This window comes from Chlamydotis macqueenii, chromosome 4 (assembly GCF_036417535.1).
Source record: "Chlamydotis macqueenii isolate bChlMac1 chromosome 4, bChlMac1.mat, whole genome shotgun sequence".
Lineage (NCBI taxonomy): Eukaryota > Metazoa > Chordata > Aves > Otidiformes > Otididae > Chlamydotis > Chlamydotis macqueenii.
The window spans coordinates 36,716,189-36,735,487 of NC_141559.1; the positions used below are offsets into that span (position 1 = coordinate 36,716,189).

Consider the following 19,299-nt stretch of genomic DNA (forward strand, 5'->3'; position numbering starts at 1 on the left):
ATTTTTTTCCAAGTTTGAGTCTGCTTTGAAAACGACTATAGAGAGGGAGTGTGTGCATGACTGCATGCAAGAGACCACTGCTTGCATTCTGTGTTGGGACTTACATTTAGCCCCATATTGACTACGAAGTGTCAGGCTTCTGAGTCGGCAATGTCAGAAGTTAGCTGATAATCTTTTCAGTAGAGGGAGATAACTGTCCAATAGTTCAAGGGAAGAGAAGGGTGGATTTTTACACTTCACCTCAGTCTCATTGCAACTCTGGATTCTGGTTGGAATGTCATGGCATTCTTTGGTTCGCATTGCCTCGTTTTTAATGTGAGTGTGATAACACTTGACTGTGTCGCACCACTGCTGAGCTGTGGCTATACTTGTGTCACGGATGACAGAAACAGAGAAGATGCTGTATCAGGGATGTCGGCGTATTCTGACGACCAGGGTACTGTCCAGGGTACCTGGAGAATTTCTTCTTAGATTTCTAGTTTGTGCAAAAGCCCGGAATTGACATATTTTTCTTGCTGTCTGGGCATGCTGCAGCCACATCTTTAATGTCCTATGTAGATACACCTTTCTGCACATATGCTTCAAGACCTTAATGAAAGATTAGTACCTTATAAAAAGAAAATACTATGTTTGCTACACTAATCAAAGCTGACCTTTCCCTTCTGGCAACAGTTGTAAGAGTTGTTGTAAAAGAGAGGAGACAGCAGTTAATAAATCCTACCCTGTAGGCACACGCTGAAAAAGAGAAGGTAGTTCCACTAATACATGAGTAGGACTGAGTTTCCACAGTCGCATACACCGTACTCCTAACCAAATGGAAAAACAGTGGTAGATATTTACATCAGTGTGTGTAATAATCTGTTTTTCATTAGAGACTTGAAGAGCTAGAGGAAACAGGTAGGTATTCAGCACGTATGAGACGGTTGTTGGCTTGTTAACGAAGTCACTAGTTGTTAATATTTTCATTTTTGAACTTGTCATAATTTCCTTAGTCACTTTATATACATGTGTAATGAATTGTTAGGTTCACATTTGAGTGCGTGCATATCTTTGTTTGTAGGGAGTGACAGGGTGAAGTTTGCAAATGCCCTATGTGGCTTGTTTTTAATAAATACTGACTGTTAAATGCAGGTTCTGAAACGTTCATATGTTCTTTTTTCATAAAATAGACTAAGAATAGAACGTTTTAACTGGAAAAGATCAGAAAAGCCATCAGTACAACAGCCATGAATTGAAAACCAACCAAGCCAAGAACCCATTTTGTAATGTTTATGGTTGTTTTGACTGCTATAGGTGACTGATCACCAGTTCTGGAATAGAAAGTTTTAGGGCTATTTTCATTTTTTTTTTAATGGAAAAAAAGAATAAACAGCAGTATATATAAAAAACAAAACAAAACAAAACAAAATTACATTATTTCAGGACTCAAGTGAACTTCTGGTAGTTCTGGTCTTCAATTAATATGGTAGGGAGTTGAACTTGGCTTGTTTCCAGTGACTGAAATGATCAACATATTTGCCAGCAGTCCCTTTCTCACTTAAATCAAGTTGCAAGTCTTAGGCTGAAGGTATAATGGTTGCCACATTTCCCTGTGCAATGAGTATACTGTCAGTTCTCGTTCTGTTGTGAAGTGTTTCAGGATTCCTTGAGTATGAAAGACACAATATAATTTCTTTTCCATCTGAGCATATAAAAGCTGTTTTAAGAACTGAAGTAATACATTCCTCACAATAATCGGTGCAGTAATATGAACTTTTGCTCAAATAAACAATCTTATCTGATGTTTTATGCTGTCAGATTGAAAGACTTTTGTATAACAAGTTAGTTAGCAGTTACTGCACCTTGCCAAAAATATCTTATGTGGTGCTAAGTAAAGATGTAGTGCTTTCTTTATTGAGATCTTTAAACACACATGTTTTCTATGAATAAGAAGTGCATTTTTGTTCAACAGAATGCACATCAAGAGGATCTCATCAGCAAGAAATGCAGTTCTGAGCTGCTTTGGTTAAGTTTACAGCCACAGGAAACCAGAAAAGTTGGTGTAATTTTTACACCAGTTGACTACAAAAGAGTAGCTTCCCTTATTTTAATCAGGTAAGCCAGATTTCAGTTGTAAGTGAGAATCAGATGACTCTGTGTAAAAATGAATTTGCTCGATCTTGGAGCAAAGACAAATGGTCAAAATTTGAAAGTCAGAATACCTCCAGTTTGATAAAAAATAGCTTAAAGGGTCTTTGTGCATATAGAGCAAATAGAGCACTGTTTTCTTGATATGTGATCAGTGGGTTATAAAATGCAGTATTCAGTTAAGAGAACACATTGGGTGGCTTTCTATTTTCAAATTAACTCCATAATGTTAAGATACAAGTATCCAATGAGTGAATCTAACGTGCAGCCACAGATTGAATATCTCTGGAGGAAAAGAGTTTACGGAAGAAGCAGCCATTTTTACTAGGTAGCACTGTTGCTATCCAGTGGCAGTGATCACAAAACTTGTTTCCTCACTGTGTGAAATTCACTAGTGACTGGTTCTGGAGTGATCCTGTCTGTATTTAGGGGAAGCATATCCAGGTGTGGCCAGTGATCCTGTTACTGAAACACTGTTGTCTCGGATTGGTACATAGATGGCAAAGCCATGATTTTGCAAACTCCATTTTTATTCTAGTGGCTGACTGCTTGATTTTTATATTATGACAGAAACAACTTGACTGTTCTGGACGTGGTCAACGTAGAAGGCTTTGGAGCCAAAGAATTGCTAAAAGTAGGAGGAAGACTACCTGGTGCGGGAGGATCTCTTCGATTCAAGGTGCCGGAAGCTACTCTAATGGACTGCAGACGACGTGAGTAAGAAGAAACAGGTCTCTGATTTTGTAGCTGGCGGCGTTACTCTGTAGTGGCACTGGTACAGTAGAGTAATGTTAAGTAAACAGAATGCTGAAATAGGAAAAGCTGAAAGCTTGGTCATGAGAGGTATAGATTCTGTTTTCTCAGAACACTGAGAATAGTTACAAATTCTAGAAATATGCTACTGCAAAACAGTCTGTATTAAAATCTTGGTCACTTCTGATTTTTTTATTACATAGAAAGTGAAAATAGTGATTTATTTATAAACATAAGAAAATAATTTTTAAGCACTGTAAAATAGTAACTCTTGTTTTTTTCCTTTAAGAACTGAAAGACAGCAAGCAAATTCTGTCCATTACGAAGAACTTCAAAGTAGAGAATATTGGGCCTCTTCCTATAACAATTTCATCAATGAAAATCAATGGTTACAGTTGCCAAGGATATGGATTTGAAGTTTTAGACTGTCAGGAATTTTACCTGGCTCAGAACTCATCACGAGAGATCAGCATTGTGTAAGTACTGACAGATTTGCTGACAAATTAACTTAAGTGGAAACTTGGAATAATTAATTTCAGTAACAGACACTCCAGTAGCACACCTACACACAAAATTTGGTTAGCTTTGAATATAAATTTCATATGCATTTCCCTTTCTCTGTAAAGGTAATACTAACAAATTGATAATATAATACTGTTTCTTTATAAGACTCCATTATTTTTAAAAGTGGCATACATGCTTTTATCAGTGCCTTACGAAGTAAAAAATTATAGCAAAAGAGTTGCCACAATACAAGAGTAAGAAATGCTTTTCCACTTTTTTTTTTTTATTTGACTGTTATTCTCTAGCTTGTTCCAAGTAGCCTGACCACAATCTAGTCATGTTTTCCTAACATTGCACATAGTCTAAAACAGATTATTTTAAAAATCCTGTTGAGTGAAAGTAATGACTTAAATGTAAATAGAGTTAATATTACTATCATATACAAGTATCACCTCTACTGATTGGAAAGGCGAGTTGTTCCTTCTAGCAGTACTCATGGCAGTCAAATAGACTAATAATATGGGTCCAGGAAATAAGTGGAAGAGACACATCTGATGTTGTCTTGTGCTTTCCCTGTCTTTCCAGCCCTGTTCTAGACCTACCCTAGTACCTGGCCCTTTCCGAAGTAATACTGTCTTTACGCTTGACAGCTGTGCTTTTGGTAAAGAATGTTTTGGTTAACAGGAGTTGATCATGTGCACCTCCTTCAGAAAAGGAAAACAAGTCATGGTAATGAGAGTAATGTGAAGAGTCGCAATAAAACCACTTATTTTGCTGCTTGAAGATGACCTCCAAGTGTTACCTCTGTTAGGTGCTAATCCTGTCTGTATAGCATAAGCAGACAGTCATCACTTATTTCATTGTCTTTTTTAAATATTATTAAGTTATTTTATATTTTTTTGTATCAGTGTGACTTCTAAAAATGAAATTCAGCCCAGCAATGGAAAAATAACACCAGCTCTGTGTGGTTTTCCTGACAGATTCACTCCTGACTTTACGTCTTCGTGGGTAATCCGGGAGCTTACTCTGGTGACTGCTGCTGATTTGGAGTTCCACTTCACGCTCAATGTGACTCTTCCTCACCATCTGTTACCGCTGTGTGCAGATGTGGTGCCAGGACCCAGCTGGGAAGAGTCTTTCTGGAGACTCACTGTCCTCTTCGTAAGGTAATGCTTCCAGAGCCCCTGCACCAGTTTGAAAGGGACCTGCCAGTGAAATTCAGTGACATAACTATCATGAATGAATAGAAGGTACTCAGAAGACTGATACTATTATACTATGATGTGTCACCTTTGTGTTGTAGTGATTCTTAACTTCTAACTGATCTTCAAATCAAGTATTAGCTTTATTATTATGGATTTTTTCTTCATTAATTTTTTGTGTTTGTAAAGCTCATGGCTGAGATTTTATTGAAAGAATAAGTAGCAAGGGCTATAAGATAAAAAGGAAAAGAAAAGACCGTTGCAACTGTTATTTATTTTAAACTGTATTTTCTCATCTGCCTTCTTACTTAGAATTTACTAACAAAATGTTTGAAAAGTGCATCTTGTTTAGAAGCTTTTTAACTCTTTCACTGAATACTCCTGAAAATTGTAGACAGCAGTATCTGTTGTTTTCTTTGGCAGTTTGTCCCTGCTCGGAGTGATTCTGATAGCCTTCCAGCAAGCCCAGTATATTCTAGCAGAGTTCATGAAATCAAGACAGAGGCCAAATCCTAGTTCTTCACCGCAGCAGAACAGCAACTCTGTCGACTTAATCAGCTCTGATTCCTACAAGTAAAAATACTTTTTTCTTCTTTTGAGTTGCCCTTTTTTTTTGTACCCTCTTTATTGTGGAGCGATGCTTTCTGTGTGTTTGTATTTTGATATTGCTGTGGGGTGGTTTAGAGGAGATAGTGTTCCAGGCAACCTCTTTCAGAGAGCTTGCAGTGTTGTGGTGTATATTCATCTGCACAAAATGGAAGAACTCAAGGGTTTATTAATCTTGTATATTGCCAGTAGTACATAGGGTAAAAATTGTGTGATGGAAGTAAAGGATACTCTGTGTGCGGCAGCCATGGAAAGAATGGAAAATGCATTAACGGTCCTCAGATCTGACTCTCTTGGGTGGTCAGTTAGGGACTTACTCCCTGAAGCATGTAAGTGTGTTTAAAGTCTGAGCACATACTTAGAGTCTTGCTCAACTCCTGCTGAAATCAGAATGTGCTTAGCTGGCATAATAAATTGAAGACCTAATGCAGTTTGGCTTCTGAATATGCCCCCCTTTCTTTTCTAACAAAAATATCTCATAAAACAATTCATGATAGCTTCATAGATAAAAACAAATCTGAAGTAATTTATTTCTTTTTTTCTCCAGGGGAAGCTGCAAGACGTTTATGGATTCCTATAGTTCCTCAGATAAAGGTAAAGGGAAGGGCTTCCTGTCTGTAGGCACTTCTTCCAGCCGAAGTCAGAATGCAGCCAAGAGAAGTCCTGCGACCTACAGCCACTCTCAGAAGAAACACAAATGTTCAGTTTACTACAGTAAGCAGAAACCAAACACAGCAACTGGCAGTGCCATTGCAACTACTGATGAGAAGCATAATCAGATTGCCGAGAACCAAATCTCAGCACCAAAAGAGGACATTTGCACTGATGTTGTCAGTGAGAACTGGGTAACTCTAAAATATGCAAATGGCATAAATGTTAACAAGAATTTAACTCTTCCAGAAAACTTTCTGGGTAAAGAAGAAAGTGCACTGAAAAATACAGTTCTCATTAAAAATACTTCTTCAGAGTGTGATCTGAAGGAAGATCTTCAAACATGTATGTTTCCTAAGGAAACTAACCTTAAAACTTCAGAAAATCTAGTTGAGCTCAAAGAACAGGAGTTCTGTCCTGTGAAGATGTCCAAGAAGCTACCTGAAAGTCACTTGTCCAGAAGTTCACCTCAGCAACAGCCAGAACTGCAAGAAATTTCTAGGAAAAATAGTGGTAATTTTTTTTTTTTTTCCCAATTTTTGTCAGTTGAAATTATTGGGTGAAATTGTCTGCTGAGTTCACTGTGATCAGGATTTTGTCTTTTGTGTGGTACAAGGAGATGTGGTATTTCTTATGTATTCACTGTGATTTATCTGTTTACAATCCTAAGGAAACAGCTTGCATTAAAAGTTGTTTCATAAATCATAAATTTGCCTTGGTTTACAGATTTCAAGCTTGTGCTGTAGCATTTTAATGGTTAAAATAATTGATGTCATAGATCTGCTTATAAGGCACAAATTGCCCTTGTCAAATATTCAGAAACATTCCAGCTTGAAATTCTCAGGTCCACTGAAAATCTGTTGCCTGATTTTTAGAGTCACCAACCAAGCACATTCAGAACTGGATATTCAGAACTCCTTTGATAAAACCACGTAAAATCTGAAAAGCTGACATGAGAGTATTGTGAAATTGTATTTTGTAAGAATCCGCAGATCAACATTTCTGTTAGTAACTGCATAGCTGTATTTTTTACTCTTTTTTTTTTTTTTTTTTTTTTTAAATTGTGGAACTAAGCTGCCTGGGATGTCTTACCTCTTAGCTTCATAACTCAAAATTTTAAGAGCAGCTCAAGAGCACTTGGGGGAAATCAGGAGCAGAGTAGGAGCATGTGTCCCCTGGAAGCTTGGCTTTACTTAGGCACTCAGCAAAGTAGTTGTGTGCTGAAGGATGGCATTTGTTGTAGCCATGACAGAGTTTATTTAGCAAGTGAGCCATCTCAGAGGGATTTCAGAGCCTGCTGTAGTGTGTAGTTGTTACTCTGGGCCCGTTGCTTCCCATTGTGTCATTACTTCTGAGATTCAGTGAGTACAAGTGTACTGCCTCAGGTGGAGGCAGGATAATTTAACTCATGCTTACAAGTACTTTGACATTCCTCATGTACTTCTAAACTGCAGACTGTTTTTTGCTCTTTGCTTTGAATTAGGAAATCAGATGGGGGAGAAAAAATAACCAGTAATTATGTCTTAACAGGAAAGTAACTTGGAGTACAGACTGTCAAAATCATGATTATACATAAACCAGTTGGGAGATACTAGACTTATTTTCATTGACCAAGCTTCCACCTTTGGAGAGTGGAATACTCTTCCAGTTTCAGGAATACTGGTAGTTACTTGTATTCTGTAGTAAAGCACTCCAGGTCATCTGCCACGTTGTCTATTAGCAGTTGCAATTTTCTGCACTGATCAGGGGTGTGAGTATTTCTGTGTTTCAAGAAGTTTGGTAGGATAAATGAAGTCTAAAAACTACCACGTTGCAGTGTTTCTGTCTTGATTATAGTTACAGAATTGTTTTTGTGCAAACGGGGAGCCTTCAAGACCTCAGATACTTGCATATATGTGTGCTGGAGAGCAACGATGTGTTTTTTAGAGCTCTGGCAGCCTGCCTTTCCTGGTATCTCCCCCAGTGTTTCATTCACATGGGCTCCTTTTGCAGTCGTCGTGACTGCCTGCTCCAGAGAGGTGACGGTGGCTGACTCAGAGCTAGGACGCTGTAGTTGGTTGGTTGGTAGATAGAAAGCCATAAAAACATTTGGATGTGCCTTTCCCATTTGAGAAGACCAGTTCAGTGCAATAAACAATGGCATTTCTCATGCAGAGCAGCTGAGAGTCTCGGTAGCAGATTACTGTGGATGTGTTGCAGATATCTGAGATACCTGGAACGGATCAAAGCTGAAGTTAATTCTGTCCTGTCCAGCATTGGCAGGGCCCAGGCAGAGGATTGTGACTCGACTGAGCAACTCAGCTAGCCGTTGAGGTGGACCTCTTCTCATTTTCTTCATCTCTTGGATTTTGTTACACAAGAATAATTTTCTTCCTCACAAGAATTTAAAGAAAATGAACTTTTAATGTGGAACCCATCCTAAAGAAAGGACGTCTTCCCTTTGTCTTCGTAGTGAATGTGGAGGGCCCTTCAGAGACATAAAACACCAAAGAAAGGCTGGCCTCCCCGCCTAGCTTGCAGGGTTTTTTCTGTTTGTTTTTTAGGCCAGTTTTCTCTGACTTGAGGGTTCTACCTGGGAGTCGGTGTGCCCCAGATGGCTGGGACTCAAATAGCTCAAATTCAGATGAGATGAGCAGGACTTGGGTAATTTATGCACATGCTAGGAGTGGCGAGCCCATGAGCATGAATCAATACAGAGCTACTTTTTGCAACTGCTGTAAGAATTTTTATACAGCATTAACTTTTGATTTTAAAATTTTCAGCATATCAGCCTAGAGGTTAGTCTCCTAGTGTTTTGGAAGGTAACACAAGTCTGTTTTTAAAGAAAGGTAGAAGATTCTGTGGTTATGATTGGAAGCCCACTCTTTTCCCAAGCAAACTGATGTTACCATTTAATTGTAGGGAATAGCCAGGAAGTGCCTCTCAGGAATGAAACAGAAAACTGTGAGACTTTAAAAAAGCAGATCAACCTAAAGCCTTCCACGGAGAAAAAGATTAATAAAGGGCCCAAGGAAGAGACTCCATGCTGCGCAAAAGAGGAGATTACTTCTGAGGTTTGTACTGTGATCTTTTTGCTTTTCAAATTTCAAATTGTATTTTTGTTGTTTATTTATATATGTATACACATATAGATATGTATGTGTATATAGGGACTATTACATACATTCACAGATCTGAAACACTGTAAATCAGATAAATGAGGAAGTATCACAACCATGTCACAGCCAGAGATATTCTTCCTTATTGTCAGAGCAGGCACAAACATACTGGAATCTAGTGCCAGCTGTCAGCCACAGTAAATGATGTGGGAACATACTCCAGAGGGGAGGTGTCCTAGATGGGCATATTGGCTTTCATTTGCAGACCTGATGTCCAAATACAGGGCTTTGCATCAGAAATTTACATTTGAGAATACAGCAGGCAGAAGCCCCTTAACAGAATGTGAAGCTGCTGAGAAGGATCATTCTTCACCCCTGGTTTCTGAGCACGATAAACACAGCAGACTGTACCTTTGTGGCAGGCAGCGTAAAACACTTAAAGAACTTCATCAGGTAACTAGTAAACCCAAGAATTTGGATTATGTTTCTGTCCTGTCTACTGGATAGGAATCCCATGATGAAAAGGTGCAAGGAGGAACTGCTTTACCATGCTTGAGGAGTATGTATCAGAAAAGACAAGGTCTTTTGGGAACTGTTGTTACAAACTTCTTTCCATGTGCAGCTGATGATGCTCAGTTTTTCTCTCGCATTTTTTAAAAATAATTATTATTTGTTGCTTAACTTACCCCATAATTTCCTCAGTTGTAATTCAAATTAATGCCTCCCCCACCCCCCCAGCTGCTGAGGAAAGCAAGGATTTATTGCTGCTGAACTTGCACACAAACTGATCATAAATCTGGCAGATGTTTTTTGTTTTTAGCACATTGGGAATTTTATTGACTGCTTTCTTTTTTCTCCCCCCTATTTTTTTTTATTTCCCTGGAAGTCAGAGCTAGATGCTGTGAGGGGGAAAATGCTAACATTGGGAATTCAAAAATTTCTCTCTCATCATCTATTGGTGTCTTGAAGGACAGAGTCTTGGAAAGGCTGGTCAAATTGATGATGCTGGAAAGAGGATGTGCTGTGGAAAGGCACTAAATCAAGAAGTAACTATGCATTTGGGTCGGATCGTTTTGTCCAGACAAATTTAGGTAGAAAAATCCAATGGAGTTCATTTACTGAGTTAACTTCATTTTATAATGTATGCATTGTCTCAGCTCGTATTTTTACCTTTAGCAAGAAGATGCGTATAGGAAGAAGAAACCTCAGGAGAAGAAGGAAGGAAATGTACCAAATATGAATTGGAATAGAAATAGAACTTCTAGAAAAAATAAAAAGAAGAACGTTAATATATCTACAAGGTATGTATTGCCTCGCCAAATTGTGAAGAAATCCAGAGCTGCTGTAATGTTTCCGCAGGTTTTGCATACTACATTAGGCAGGATTGCTTTATCTATTTAAATAAACACAATTTAATCCTGGCTTGAGCCTTTATTTTTAAGAATTTAAGTACAGTACTAAGTATCACCAGGAAAAAAAAAAAAGTAAATTTCCATTTGTAAATCTGCAAGTGTATAGGCACACCCCATTCTGCATAGCAGTGGTTGCTCTCTGTTAGGAGTCTGGAATTTGCTGTCTTGGAAGTTTGGATGGTTAGCTTCCTTTCCATTGTGTACTGTGTGGATAAAATCAAGTCGTGTATTTTCTTCAGTGAAAAAAAAGAAAAAAGAATTGTTTAAATTATTCCACCTCAAGGAGAATCATCTGCTGTATTGAGTAACTGAGGGAATGTTGTCTTCCAGTAGTTTTGGAAGAGGAAGAGAAATATGTAGAAAAGAGACAGTGGCTTGCATTTTTGCTGTCATGATTAAAAATATTAGAGCAGCACTAGGCTCAAAAGAATATTGAGAGTACCTTGGGAAGTTGTTTGTGTTTGTTGTTTTTTTTTTTTTTCCTTCTGAGGTTTGTTTAAATACATTTCTAAAGTCAGCTGTAAGCTACTTTTATTATTTTCATGTATTTTAAATTTAAGGTATTTGAATTGTTAAAAAATACCAGTTACAAACTGCTGCTAGAATAGAAATACTTATGAGGAGAAAATCCTCGTCCTTCCCCTCCCCCAGGACTTTGAATTAAGGTCACGATCCTACAAAGCCTTCACAGACTTAATTTTTATTGTAAGCGGTCCTGTTGAGGTCTGTGGACTCAACAAGGAGAATGTAAATCTGAAGGATCTGTTGAAACTCATTATAAACAAATTACTATTCATTGTGTGGGAAGTCAGCACATGTGTAAATCTTTGCAGGATGCACACCTCTGTAGATAGGAAAGATAAAAAAATGGAAGTGAAATACTGAAATTTGATGTCTGTTCCTTGAACTGATTCAGCAGTTGCTACTTTGCGAGTTAAGATGTAACCATTTCCTTCTTGTACAAACTTGACAGCTGGATTTTATTCATTTTCCCTTAATACTCTCTGATTACAATATTGGATCCAGATATTTCAGTTTTACTAGCAAAAACTTAAGATTACTTCAGATGGTGGTTTTATTCTTGTTATAATTAAGCCAGTGAAATAGACAAAGGGCACATTTTTCTGTGTATCTAGATCTTTGTGCAGTGCTAGACTTACTTATCATTATAACATCTGATTGCCTTCTGCAAGTGTGTTAGAGAACAGAGTTAAACATGCACACGCTGTTTTACTTCTCTCTCTGAGTAGTAGTACTCTGTTTGGTGAGATATTGTATTTTGGGAAAAGTGTTTTAGGTTTCTGTAAAGTTTGGGAATAAGACTCCTAAACCTATTCCTTGCCCTGCATCCTGCGTCAATAGCCGTGTGAATTTAAGTGTTTAATGCCTGAAAAGGAAAAATGCAGCTGAAATGTAAAATGCAAATGTGTTTCTTTGGGTGTGGTTGTATTAGGGTCCCTGAGCAGAGTGAGTTGAAGCATATGTGCAGTGAATTTGAAAGGCCGGATCTGAGAGCGAATATTGGAATAAGAGCCTGGTGTCCTCAGGGTAACGGGGAAAATTGTAAAGCAGACCAGAAAGCTGGGAGCTTGTCTATACAGGGAGAAACAGGTATGCCATCCTAATTGTTTTAAATCGGGGAGGAAATGTAATGTGATTTTTTTGGCAGCAGAGCTATGTTCCTTCCTTGAGACACTTGTGCTTCTCTCCCTTTTGAACCCTGCTGCAAAGATGGCAAGACTGGTATGATGCAGTGCCTGAAACAATACACGCTCACTTCTGAAGGGCTCTGCATGCTTTCTCCACGGGGTTGGTTGGTGGTGCAGATCAGAAGATGAATCAATCTGAAGCCGTAATCCATCCGTCCCAGTGAGGACTGACAACAATCTGCTTGTGTGTTCAAATTAAAGCTGGTATTAACTGAAGCGGCTGTATTGCAATGGCCTCATTTAGAAGAGGCAAGTAATTTTTAAAAACCAGCACTGGCTTGGGTACCTGCTTCCTGCCTTTCCATCAGGATTTTAATCAGCTGGTTTCCCTGGCTTTTGGGAAGTGGAGGGCTGAAGAAGATATCCATGTTTATAGGATTGTTCTTTGCCTCCCTTAATTAGATAGTAAGAAAGGAGAATCTATCACTTAGATATTCATTACATGCAACATTTGTCATTGTTTTAGTATGCATGTTCCTACAGCCAGGATATGTTTCATGTTTAAAATATTAACTATATATTTCAAAGAATAGTATGGGCTTCCTATTTCAAACTGTTGCCTCTAACTGCACTTGCATTTGTTGTATTGGGGATGCCGTGTAGGTCATAAGCTCCTTGAGGTAGGGGCTGGTGCATTTATCTTAAGGCTATGAGTAAATATTTTTTCTATCCTATTATCAAAGAATCCGTGTAAATTCAGAGCATCCGTGTAAATTCCGGGCATCCATGTAAATCCATGTTTCAGATGATTTTTCAGTGAATCTTCAACTGAAAGACTTTCTTAAATGTTTTGTGTTGGGTTTTTTAGAAAGCTTTTATCAACGGTCCAAAAAGAAGTGTCTGGAGAAGTTTTGTTCTGATTCAAGCTCAGATTGTGGAAGTTCATCGGGAAGCGTTCGTGCCAGTCGTGGGAGCTGGGGTAGCTGGAGCAGTACAAGCAGTTCGGACGGAGATAAAAAACCCATGGTTCCTGCCAGGCATTTTCTTCCATCCAGTAAGTTCTGCAAATACCACCTCTGCACAGTAGTGGGCAGAGTTTCAGCCTTCCGTCTGAGTGGGAAGGGGTACCATGGCATAGGACACATAACTTGCCTTTTATAGGGCACCTCTCAGAAACACAAAGAGAGAGGTTTAAAGAACTTGGTACTTGAAAAAAGTACCAGAAGTTTTGTGAAGATGAAGATGAGCTGTCAGGCTACAGAGAAAGTGTCGGGCTCGTCACTGAGGAAGCTGCACAATTAGTTTTCATGGAAAGATGGAAGAACTGTGAATCACTAGTCAAAGCTATTTCTGCCTTTGAATTTATATTACATCACATTATTATCTTTAAAATGTTATAGCTATTTAAGAAGTTCACAAATGAGGAATGTGTGGAAGTTCAGATCTGAGGATGCTGGGACTGCGTAGCTGAGTTCAAGGCATAAGTAGCCAGGAGACCTGAGCCACTTGAATATAATGAGAAATAGGAACTGTGGTTCATACTGCAGTTTTTTGAATGCCTGAATATCATTAAAATAGTTGAAAGCCTAAATCCTGTCATCGCCATCACCATCCAGATTGATGTAGCACTAGAAGTAAATTTTAAAGTGCTGAAATGACACAAGTAAACCCAGCTTTGAGTACCTGAAAAAGCTGCTTTGAATAATTTAAAAATATGCATGTACTTACATGTGTATTTGTGTATGTATAAAACTTTACATTACCAAAATACAGTATGTGATGTATTTGAACTTGCGATCTAATAGATAACAAATTGTGTGTATGTGACTTTTCTGTTCGTTCAAATTGTAATGCCTCTATATAAAAAAGAAAATAAGTCATTTCAAATTCAACATTAATTCGGTAGTAACAAGGAACCTCTCCAGTAAGAGTGCGGTAGTCACTTATAAGACATGAAATACATTTAAGACCATGTGGAGATAGCATGCTTTGAAGTTATTGCAGTTCATGATACTCCGGTCTGAGAGAAAACTTGATTAACACCATTGATGATTCTGTTTGTGTGTATGTGTATTCTGTGCATACTTCTTATTTTAGGATCTTTGGTTTTCACAGTCATTCTTTTCTTTAGGAGAGAATATTTCACAAAATGATTTTCCATCTGAAACTCCTATCACTTTAAATCTGTCTCATAACATCTGCAATACCAGGTAAAAAAATTTGAATCTACACCTGTAAGACATTAAAGAAACACCACCAACTTGAAATCTTGTCTCGTTTGATAAATTATACCTGCCTGTTCTCCTGTTACTTTTTTTGATCATCTAATTGTACTTACTAGTTGGAAGAAGAAGAATCTTCTTCAGTACATGAAAATATATATGCAAAATGGATTATGCTGGGGAAATATGATAAATGCTTCCAAATATAAAATAAAATTGGGGAAAAAAGGAAATTGTTTTTCCCCCTCTCATTTCTTCCAGATCTTAGCAACTTACCACATTTCCATTACCACTTAGTTATATTAAAGTAATGACAATTTTTTAAAAAAGGTGGGAGTGAGACTTTCAAGTTGATGTTATTCTTTTAATGGGAATAATGTTCTCCTAGGATATACAGCATGAAAATTGATTCCCCCTCCCCGACATTCCTTTCTACCTCTTTACTGTAGTAGAGATAGCATCTACAATTTTTATTGCTATGGGTCCTCACTTCACTTCTCATTCATGACTCTCTGTTTTCACTAGCAGAAATAATTCGATCCTTTTCCTCTGGGATTCTGGTGCTTGAAAATGTTCCCTTTCCATTCATTTTGACTAGTTTCTTTGATGCGTTTCGATAAATATGAAATTGATGTTCGTGTGTGCCTATATGTCTTCATGGACATAATAGTAAACTTGCCTGAAAGTTGTTGGCAGCGTTGAAACATTATGAGAGATTCTGCTCATCTTTATGAACTATGAATTGTTTTCCGCTTTTAGAGAAGAGCTCTTGAATTAATTTGCAATAGGTTGATACTTGGATAATAAAAGTGGGGTAATTAAGATGTATTAATTTTATGTATTTTGCATGTATAATAAGTAGCTGGCTTTAAATTGAAAAAAAATTTGAAAAAATTGTGCAGTAGTAATTCAAAATAAGAAAAATCAGGAAAGTGGGAAAGTAATAGCAATCATGATGTTCATTAGAATATTTTTTGCTTCTGTATATTTCTTTGAAATACTTTGGATTATGAAACGTAACAGTGTCTAGACTTAAGAAATTAAATTTTCTTTTCATTCAGCAGAGACATGAACAGCATTCCCCAATATCCTGAAACCTTATGTCCCAATTTCACTGACATAGCTGCAGATCCTGACAAAAATAAAGGTCAGTTACTTTATTAACAACTGAAGCTGGTTCTTGCACACTTTGAAAAGCAGTTTCGGTCTTGTTGTTAATAACACTTGTACAAACAACTTGATAGATGTGTTGTTACTAGAACTTGACTTAGTTCTAAACAAATTCAGAGCAAAGTTAGCAAACAAAGGCTTATAACCTTAACATTTTTGCTGCATCTTGTCTATGGGAAGAATGCATTTAGCTTTCAACTCCTCTTTTAGGTGAGGTTTGTTTTTTCATCCCCTTGCTTTGCACAGATTTATGTCCAAACGTAACATGACTGGGAGAGCAGGAGCACTGGTTGCTGTGTTAAAATGAAGCTCAGCATCAAATCAATATGACTATTTTTCTGTCTAAATTTCCACAGTCGGGACTTGCTCTCTTTGAAAGCAATAATGAATGAGGTTGAGTTGGGCTGTTAAAACTCCTGAGTTTTCATTGTTTGTATCTCAAAGGGAAGTAATAGGAGCTTGTTGAGTAGCATTCATAAAAGCATCAGGCTACATGGTGAGGTGAAGTTTGAAAGTTGGTTAGGACATGTTTCTTTGGGCAGCAGAACTGCTGGCCCGTGACAGTCCTTCTGCTGTAGGTTTGACCTGTGTCTTGTAGGATACAAATGCTGATTAAACTTTTTCTGTGGTAGCAATATTTATAATATCTATTGTGTGGAATAATGAAATAGAGCTAACTTTGCAACTGTTGTCTTATGGAGTCTGCTAATTTGGATTGTTTCGTTACTCCAGCTGCCTCCTCTCACAGAGTTGATAGGAACCAAATATCTGTAGGCAGTCAGGGCACTCAGTCTGCAGAGAACAGCACAATGAATATTTGCCCTAGGGGCTAAATACAGCCGTAAGGAGTTCGCATATTGTTTGGTTGTGAATGGCTCTAGCCTGTTAAAAACCCGACCCTGTTCCCACTCCATTTGTGTGGTTGCACTTCAGAGATGGTTACTGACTGATGGGTGGGGGTTAGAGAGAGGCTGGTGGGGATTGCCTCCCTGCCGTCTCTCCTGCCGTAAGGAAGGGTGCTGGTGGGTGACTTAAGGACTCTCTGTAGGAATTTCGTGCCCTACTTTGTTGAATTTCAGCTTCTGGGTTCAAGTCTTTTTAGAAATATTTTTTTAACCAATAAAAATTTTGTGCTTTGTTTAAAGATGGACATTCATCATAAAAAAAAAAAAAGATTGATTAGTAACACTGGATTTTTTGTGTAGCATACAGTCCTTATTGTAGATCTAAGAATAAAGTGTCATTGTTATATTCAGAGTTTGTGGAGCTTTCTTCCTCATGCTCTGCATTTCATTCCCTTTTTCCTTTTTAGGTCTTTACCCAACAGGAGACTTGTGGCCTGCTCAGCAGGTCTGCCTGACAAACAGTTTAAACTACAACCTTGAGAATAATATACCGTGCATGATCCAAGAAACTCCCGCTGTCCACAACAGGCAAGTTATGTTTTATGTAAGCAGAAGCATTATCCACAACAATGCTTTGTTCAGGCTTCTGTGATGCAGAGGTCTGTACTTATCTTATAATATTTTTAAGGTAGATGATAATTAAAGTAAACTTCTTGCTGACACTTCAGTCCTAGTTCCAGTTGTTTATGCTCTTCCATTAGTACATCATGATTAATTTTGCTAAGACAAATTCACTGGTGTTAAGACGAATTCACTGGTGCTCCTGCTCATATATAGATATTCCAGAACTTATTTCAAATTTAATTAAATACTTTTTGGAAAGCTTTTATTTTCTTCCACTACTTTTGCATAGCCAGGGAGAGGGTTTTAGGTTCATTATGATCTTGCTAAATACATGGTTTCTGTATATCATGGGGTGTGTTATGCAGTCTGTACTCATGTTAAGTGGCATGAACAGAGATTGTTAAATAGAGGCAAATAGTCCAGTTTGAAGGTGTTGTAAGGATCACTTGGCCTGACTGTTTCAGGCTCTGTGTAGATTTGGGTTGATCTTCCTGTAGTAATGAACTTAAGTAATTCTTGTACTTTAGACTCTGCACACTGCAAATTTTACTAATGAAAGATGCACCGCAAACTAGTGGGTAGAAGTACTCTGCCACCACATAGCAGTGAAATACAACCAGTTCTTCATGTCATATCCTGTCATCTGAAATGACAGTGTGGTAACACAGAAATCTTCAAGTGATCGTCTTGAAATCCTAATCAGCCTGCTAACCTCAGTTTTAACTGTTGTGTCAACAAACTGCAGCCCTAATGATTGGGAGCAATGGCCAGTGGTCCGTCTGACTCTTAAGTCAGATGAAGTATATGGTGATTTATGGCAGATTATGTATTATGCTACTTTCCTTTCATACACCCATCTCAATTTGGACTTTATATGCAAAAATGCATGTAATTATTCATATGTAATAGTGATAACTTACTATAACTTCTTGCCTGAATAGCAAAACTGAATTGGCCTAACTTGACGTGAAATCCTTTTTTATGCCTACCTTGTCCAGACTGGGTCCGGACTTGGACTTGTTTAAGCTCTCTGCGTAGCAGGGCTTGTTTCACTCCTAACATATCTTTAAGAATTATTTATGAAAAGTCATCTTGAAATTCTGAAATTATTTTATTTAAAACAAGTATAAACCCTATAAATTAATGTGTGGTTTAGAAAACATATTTAACAGGACTTTAACACATGTGGTAGGGAAAGTAGAAACCTCCATTTTAATTGCTATTCTCAAGCATTCAAATGCTTGATAATGTGTTAGATTTTCTTCTATTTCAAATCACATTATTTCACTGTATATCTGCCATTTCCATGGTTGTGGGAAGAAAATACTATTATTTTCTTTTTACAGAGGAAGAAGTTGAACCCAGTTAGGTGTTGCAGGGCTCTGGTAGCTGTCATTGCAAGTTGTTGATTCTCCCAGAGGTAAAAGAGCTCAGTGAGAGGATCACTGTGATTACGTAGTGGCACAGAGTATATACTGGCAGAATTGACAAGTAGAATGTGAAAAGCTTCGTCATCAGTTACAGGCATTTTGCATCTAACAGCATTACATTAAATAAGTATTTCTAAATAATTTTCAGCAGTTCTGCAAATTGTTTCTGACAGCAGATTTTTCTTTCTCTTGGGACAGCTTCATCGACTGGAACGCAGCTTGCGACAGCCAGTTTTCCAATATGTATTGTCCACTAGAGATGAACGAATACGGTGCTTTCCCAGAAGGTAAGATGAAATAAAGCTTATGGATTATCACTGAGAGTGGTTTTTTTCCTCTCACCTTTTGCAGAGGAAGGCTGAACTTGTCTATAAACATCTGGACACTCATTGCTTAAGCGGACTTTACGGTTTCCAGCTGACTGGGTGCTCCGTAGTAATAAACAATGTCTGCATGTGGCAGATGAGAAAACTGATCTTCATATGGAGTTATTAAACCTGAAAAGCCAGTATACAGGACTCTGAGAGGGAATAGAGAGAAATGCTCGTGACCACATTATTACACAAATCTTTTTTGCACAATTTTCTTTGTTTCCCCCTTGGCAGGCTTCTGCCTTCCAGTGTGTGAAACAGAAAGCCTCTTGTGACCAATTACCTTTCCAGGCTAGAGTTTCTTGGCTTGGGAAGCACACTGGCAGCAACTTAGAATTCTTTAGCATTACCTAAGCAATAATTAAAGGTCAGGCTACAGTATCATAGGCAGCACAGTGATCCCTCGGGTGTTTAGAGCTGAGGCATGTTGGCAGCGAAGCCTGGGTAGGCTCTGCCACGCACGTTCTGTGGCTAATAAAGACTGTTCTCCAGTAGAGAGATTGCCAACTCTTTATGCCGTCCTCCTGATAGCAATTTGTTAGTGGGTCCCTAATACAGAGTGATAGTCTTGTTAACAGAAATTGTTACGCTTTGCTGCTGTGCTGCCCTGAAGCTGCCTGAAGTCACTGAAGGCT

The 19,299-nt window shown here is 38.1% G+C and overlaps 1 protein-coding gene across 9 annotated transcripts in view; it reads left to right on the forward strand.

Moving 5' to 3' along the window:
- TMEM131L (transmembrane 131 like) overlaps positions 1–19,299 on the forward strand; it is an 81,054-nt gene that overhangs the window by 59,689 nt on the left and 2,066 nt on the right. For 6 of the 9 annotated variants that reach the window (XM_086747448.1, XM_086747451.1, XM_086747452.1 and 3 more), the window contains 14 exons: positions 1,952–2,094; positions 2,698–2,840; positions 3,170–3,356; positions 4,365–4,550; positions 5,010–5,159; positions 5,740–6,356; positions 8,745–8,896; positions 10,118–10,242; positions 11,807–11,964; positions 12,871–13,056; positions 14,134–14,212; positions 15,286–15,371; positions 16,707–16,827; positions 18,492–18,580. In XM_086747448.1, the coding sequence (XP_086603574.1) occupies positions 1,952–2,094; positions 2,698–2,840; positions 3,170–3,356; positions 4,365–4,550; positions 5,010–5,159; positions 5,740–6,356; positions 8,745–8,896; positions 10,118–10,242; positions 11,807–11,964; positions 12,871–13,056; positions 14,134–14,212; positions 15,286–15,371; positions 16,707–16,827; positions 18,492–18,580 (2,422 nt within the window). Of the gene's footprint in view, positions 1–1,951; positions 2,095–2,697; positions 2,841–3,169; positions 3,357–4,364; positions 4,551–5,009; positions 5,160–5,739; positions 6,357–8,744; positions 8,897–10,117; positions 10,243–11,806; positions 11,965–12,084; positions 12,316–12,870; positions 13,057–14,133; positions 14,213–15,285; positions 15,372–16,126; positions 16,236–16,706; positions 16,828–18,491; positions 18,581–19,299 lie in introns of those variants that run through there. The other 3 variants (XM_086747450.1, XM_086747455.1, XR_015258520.1) reach the window with 3 other exon arrangements.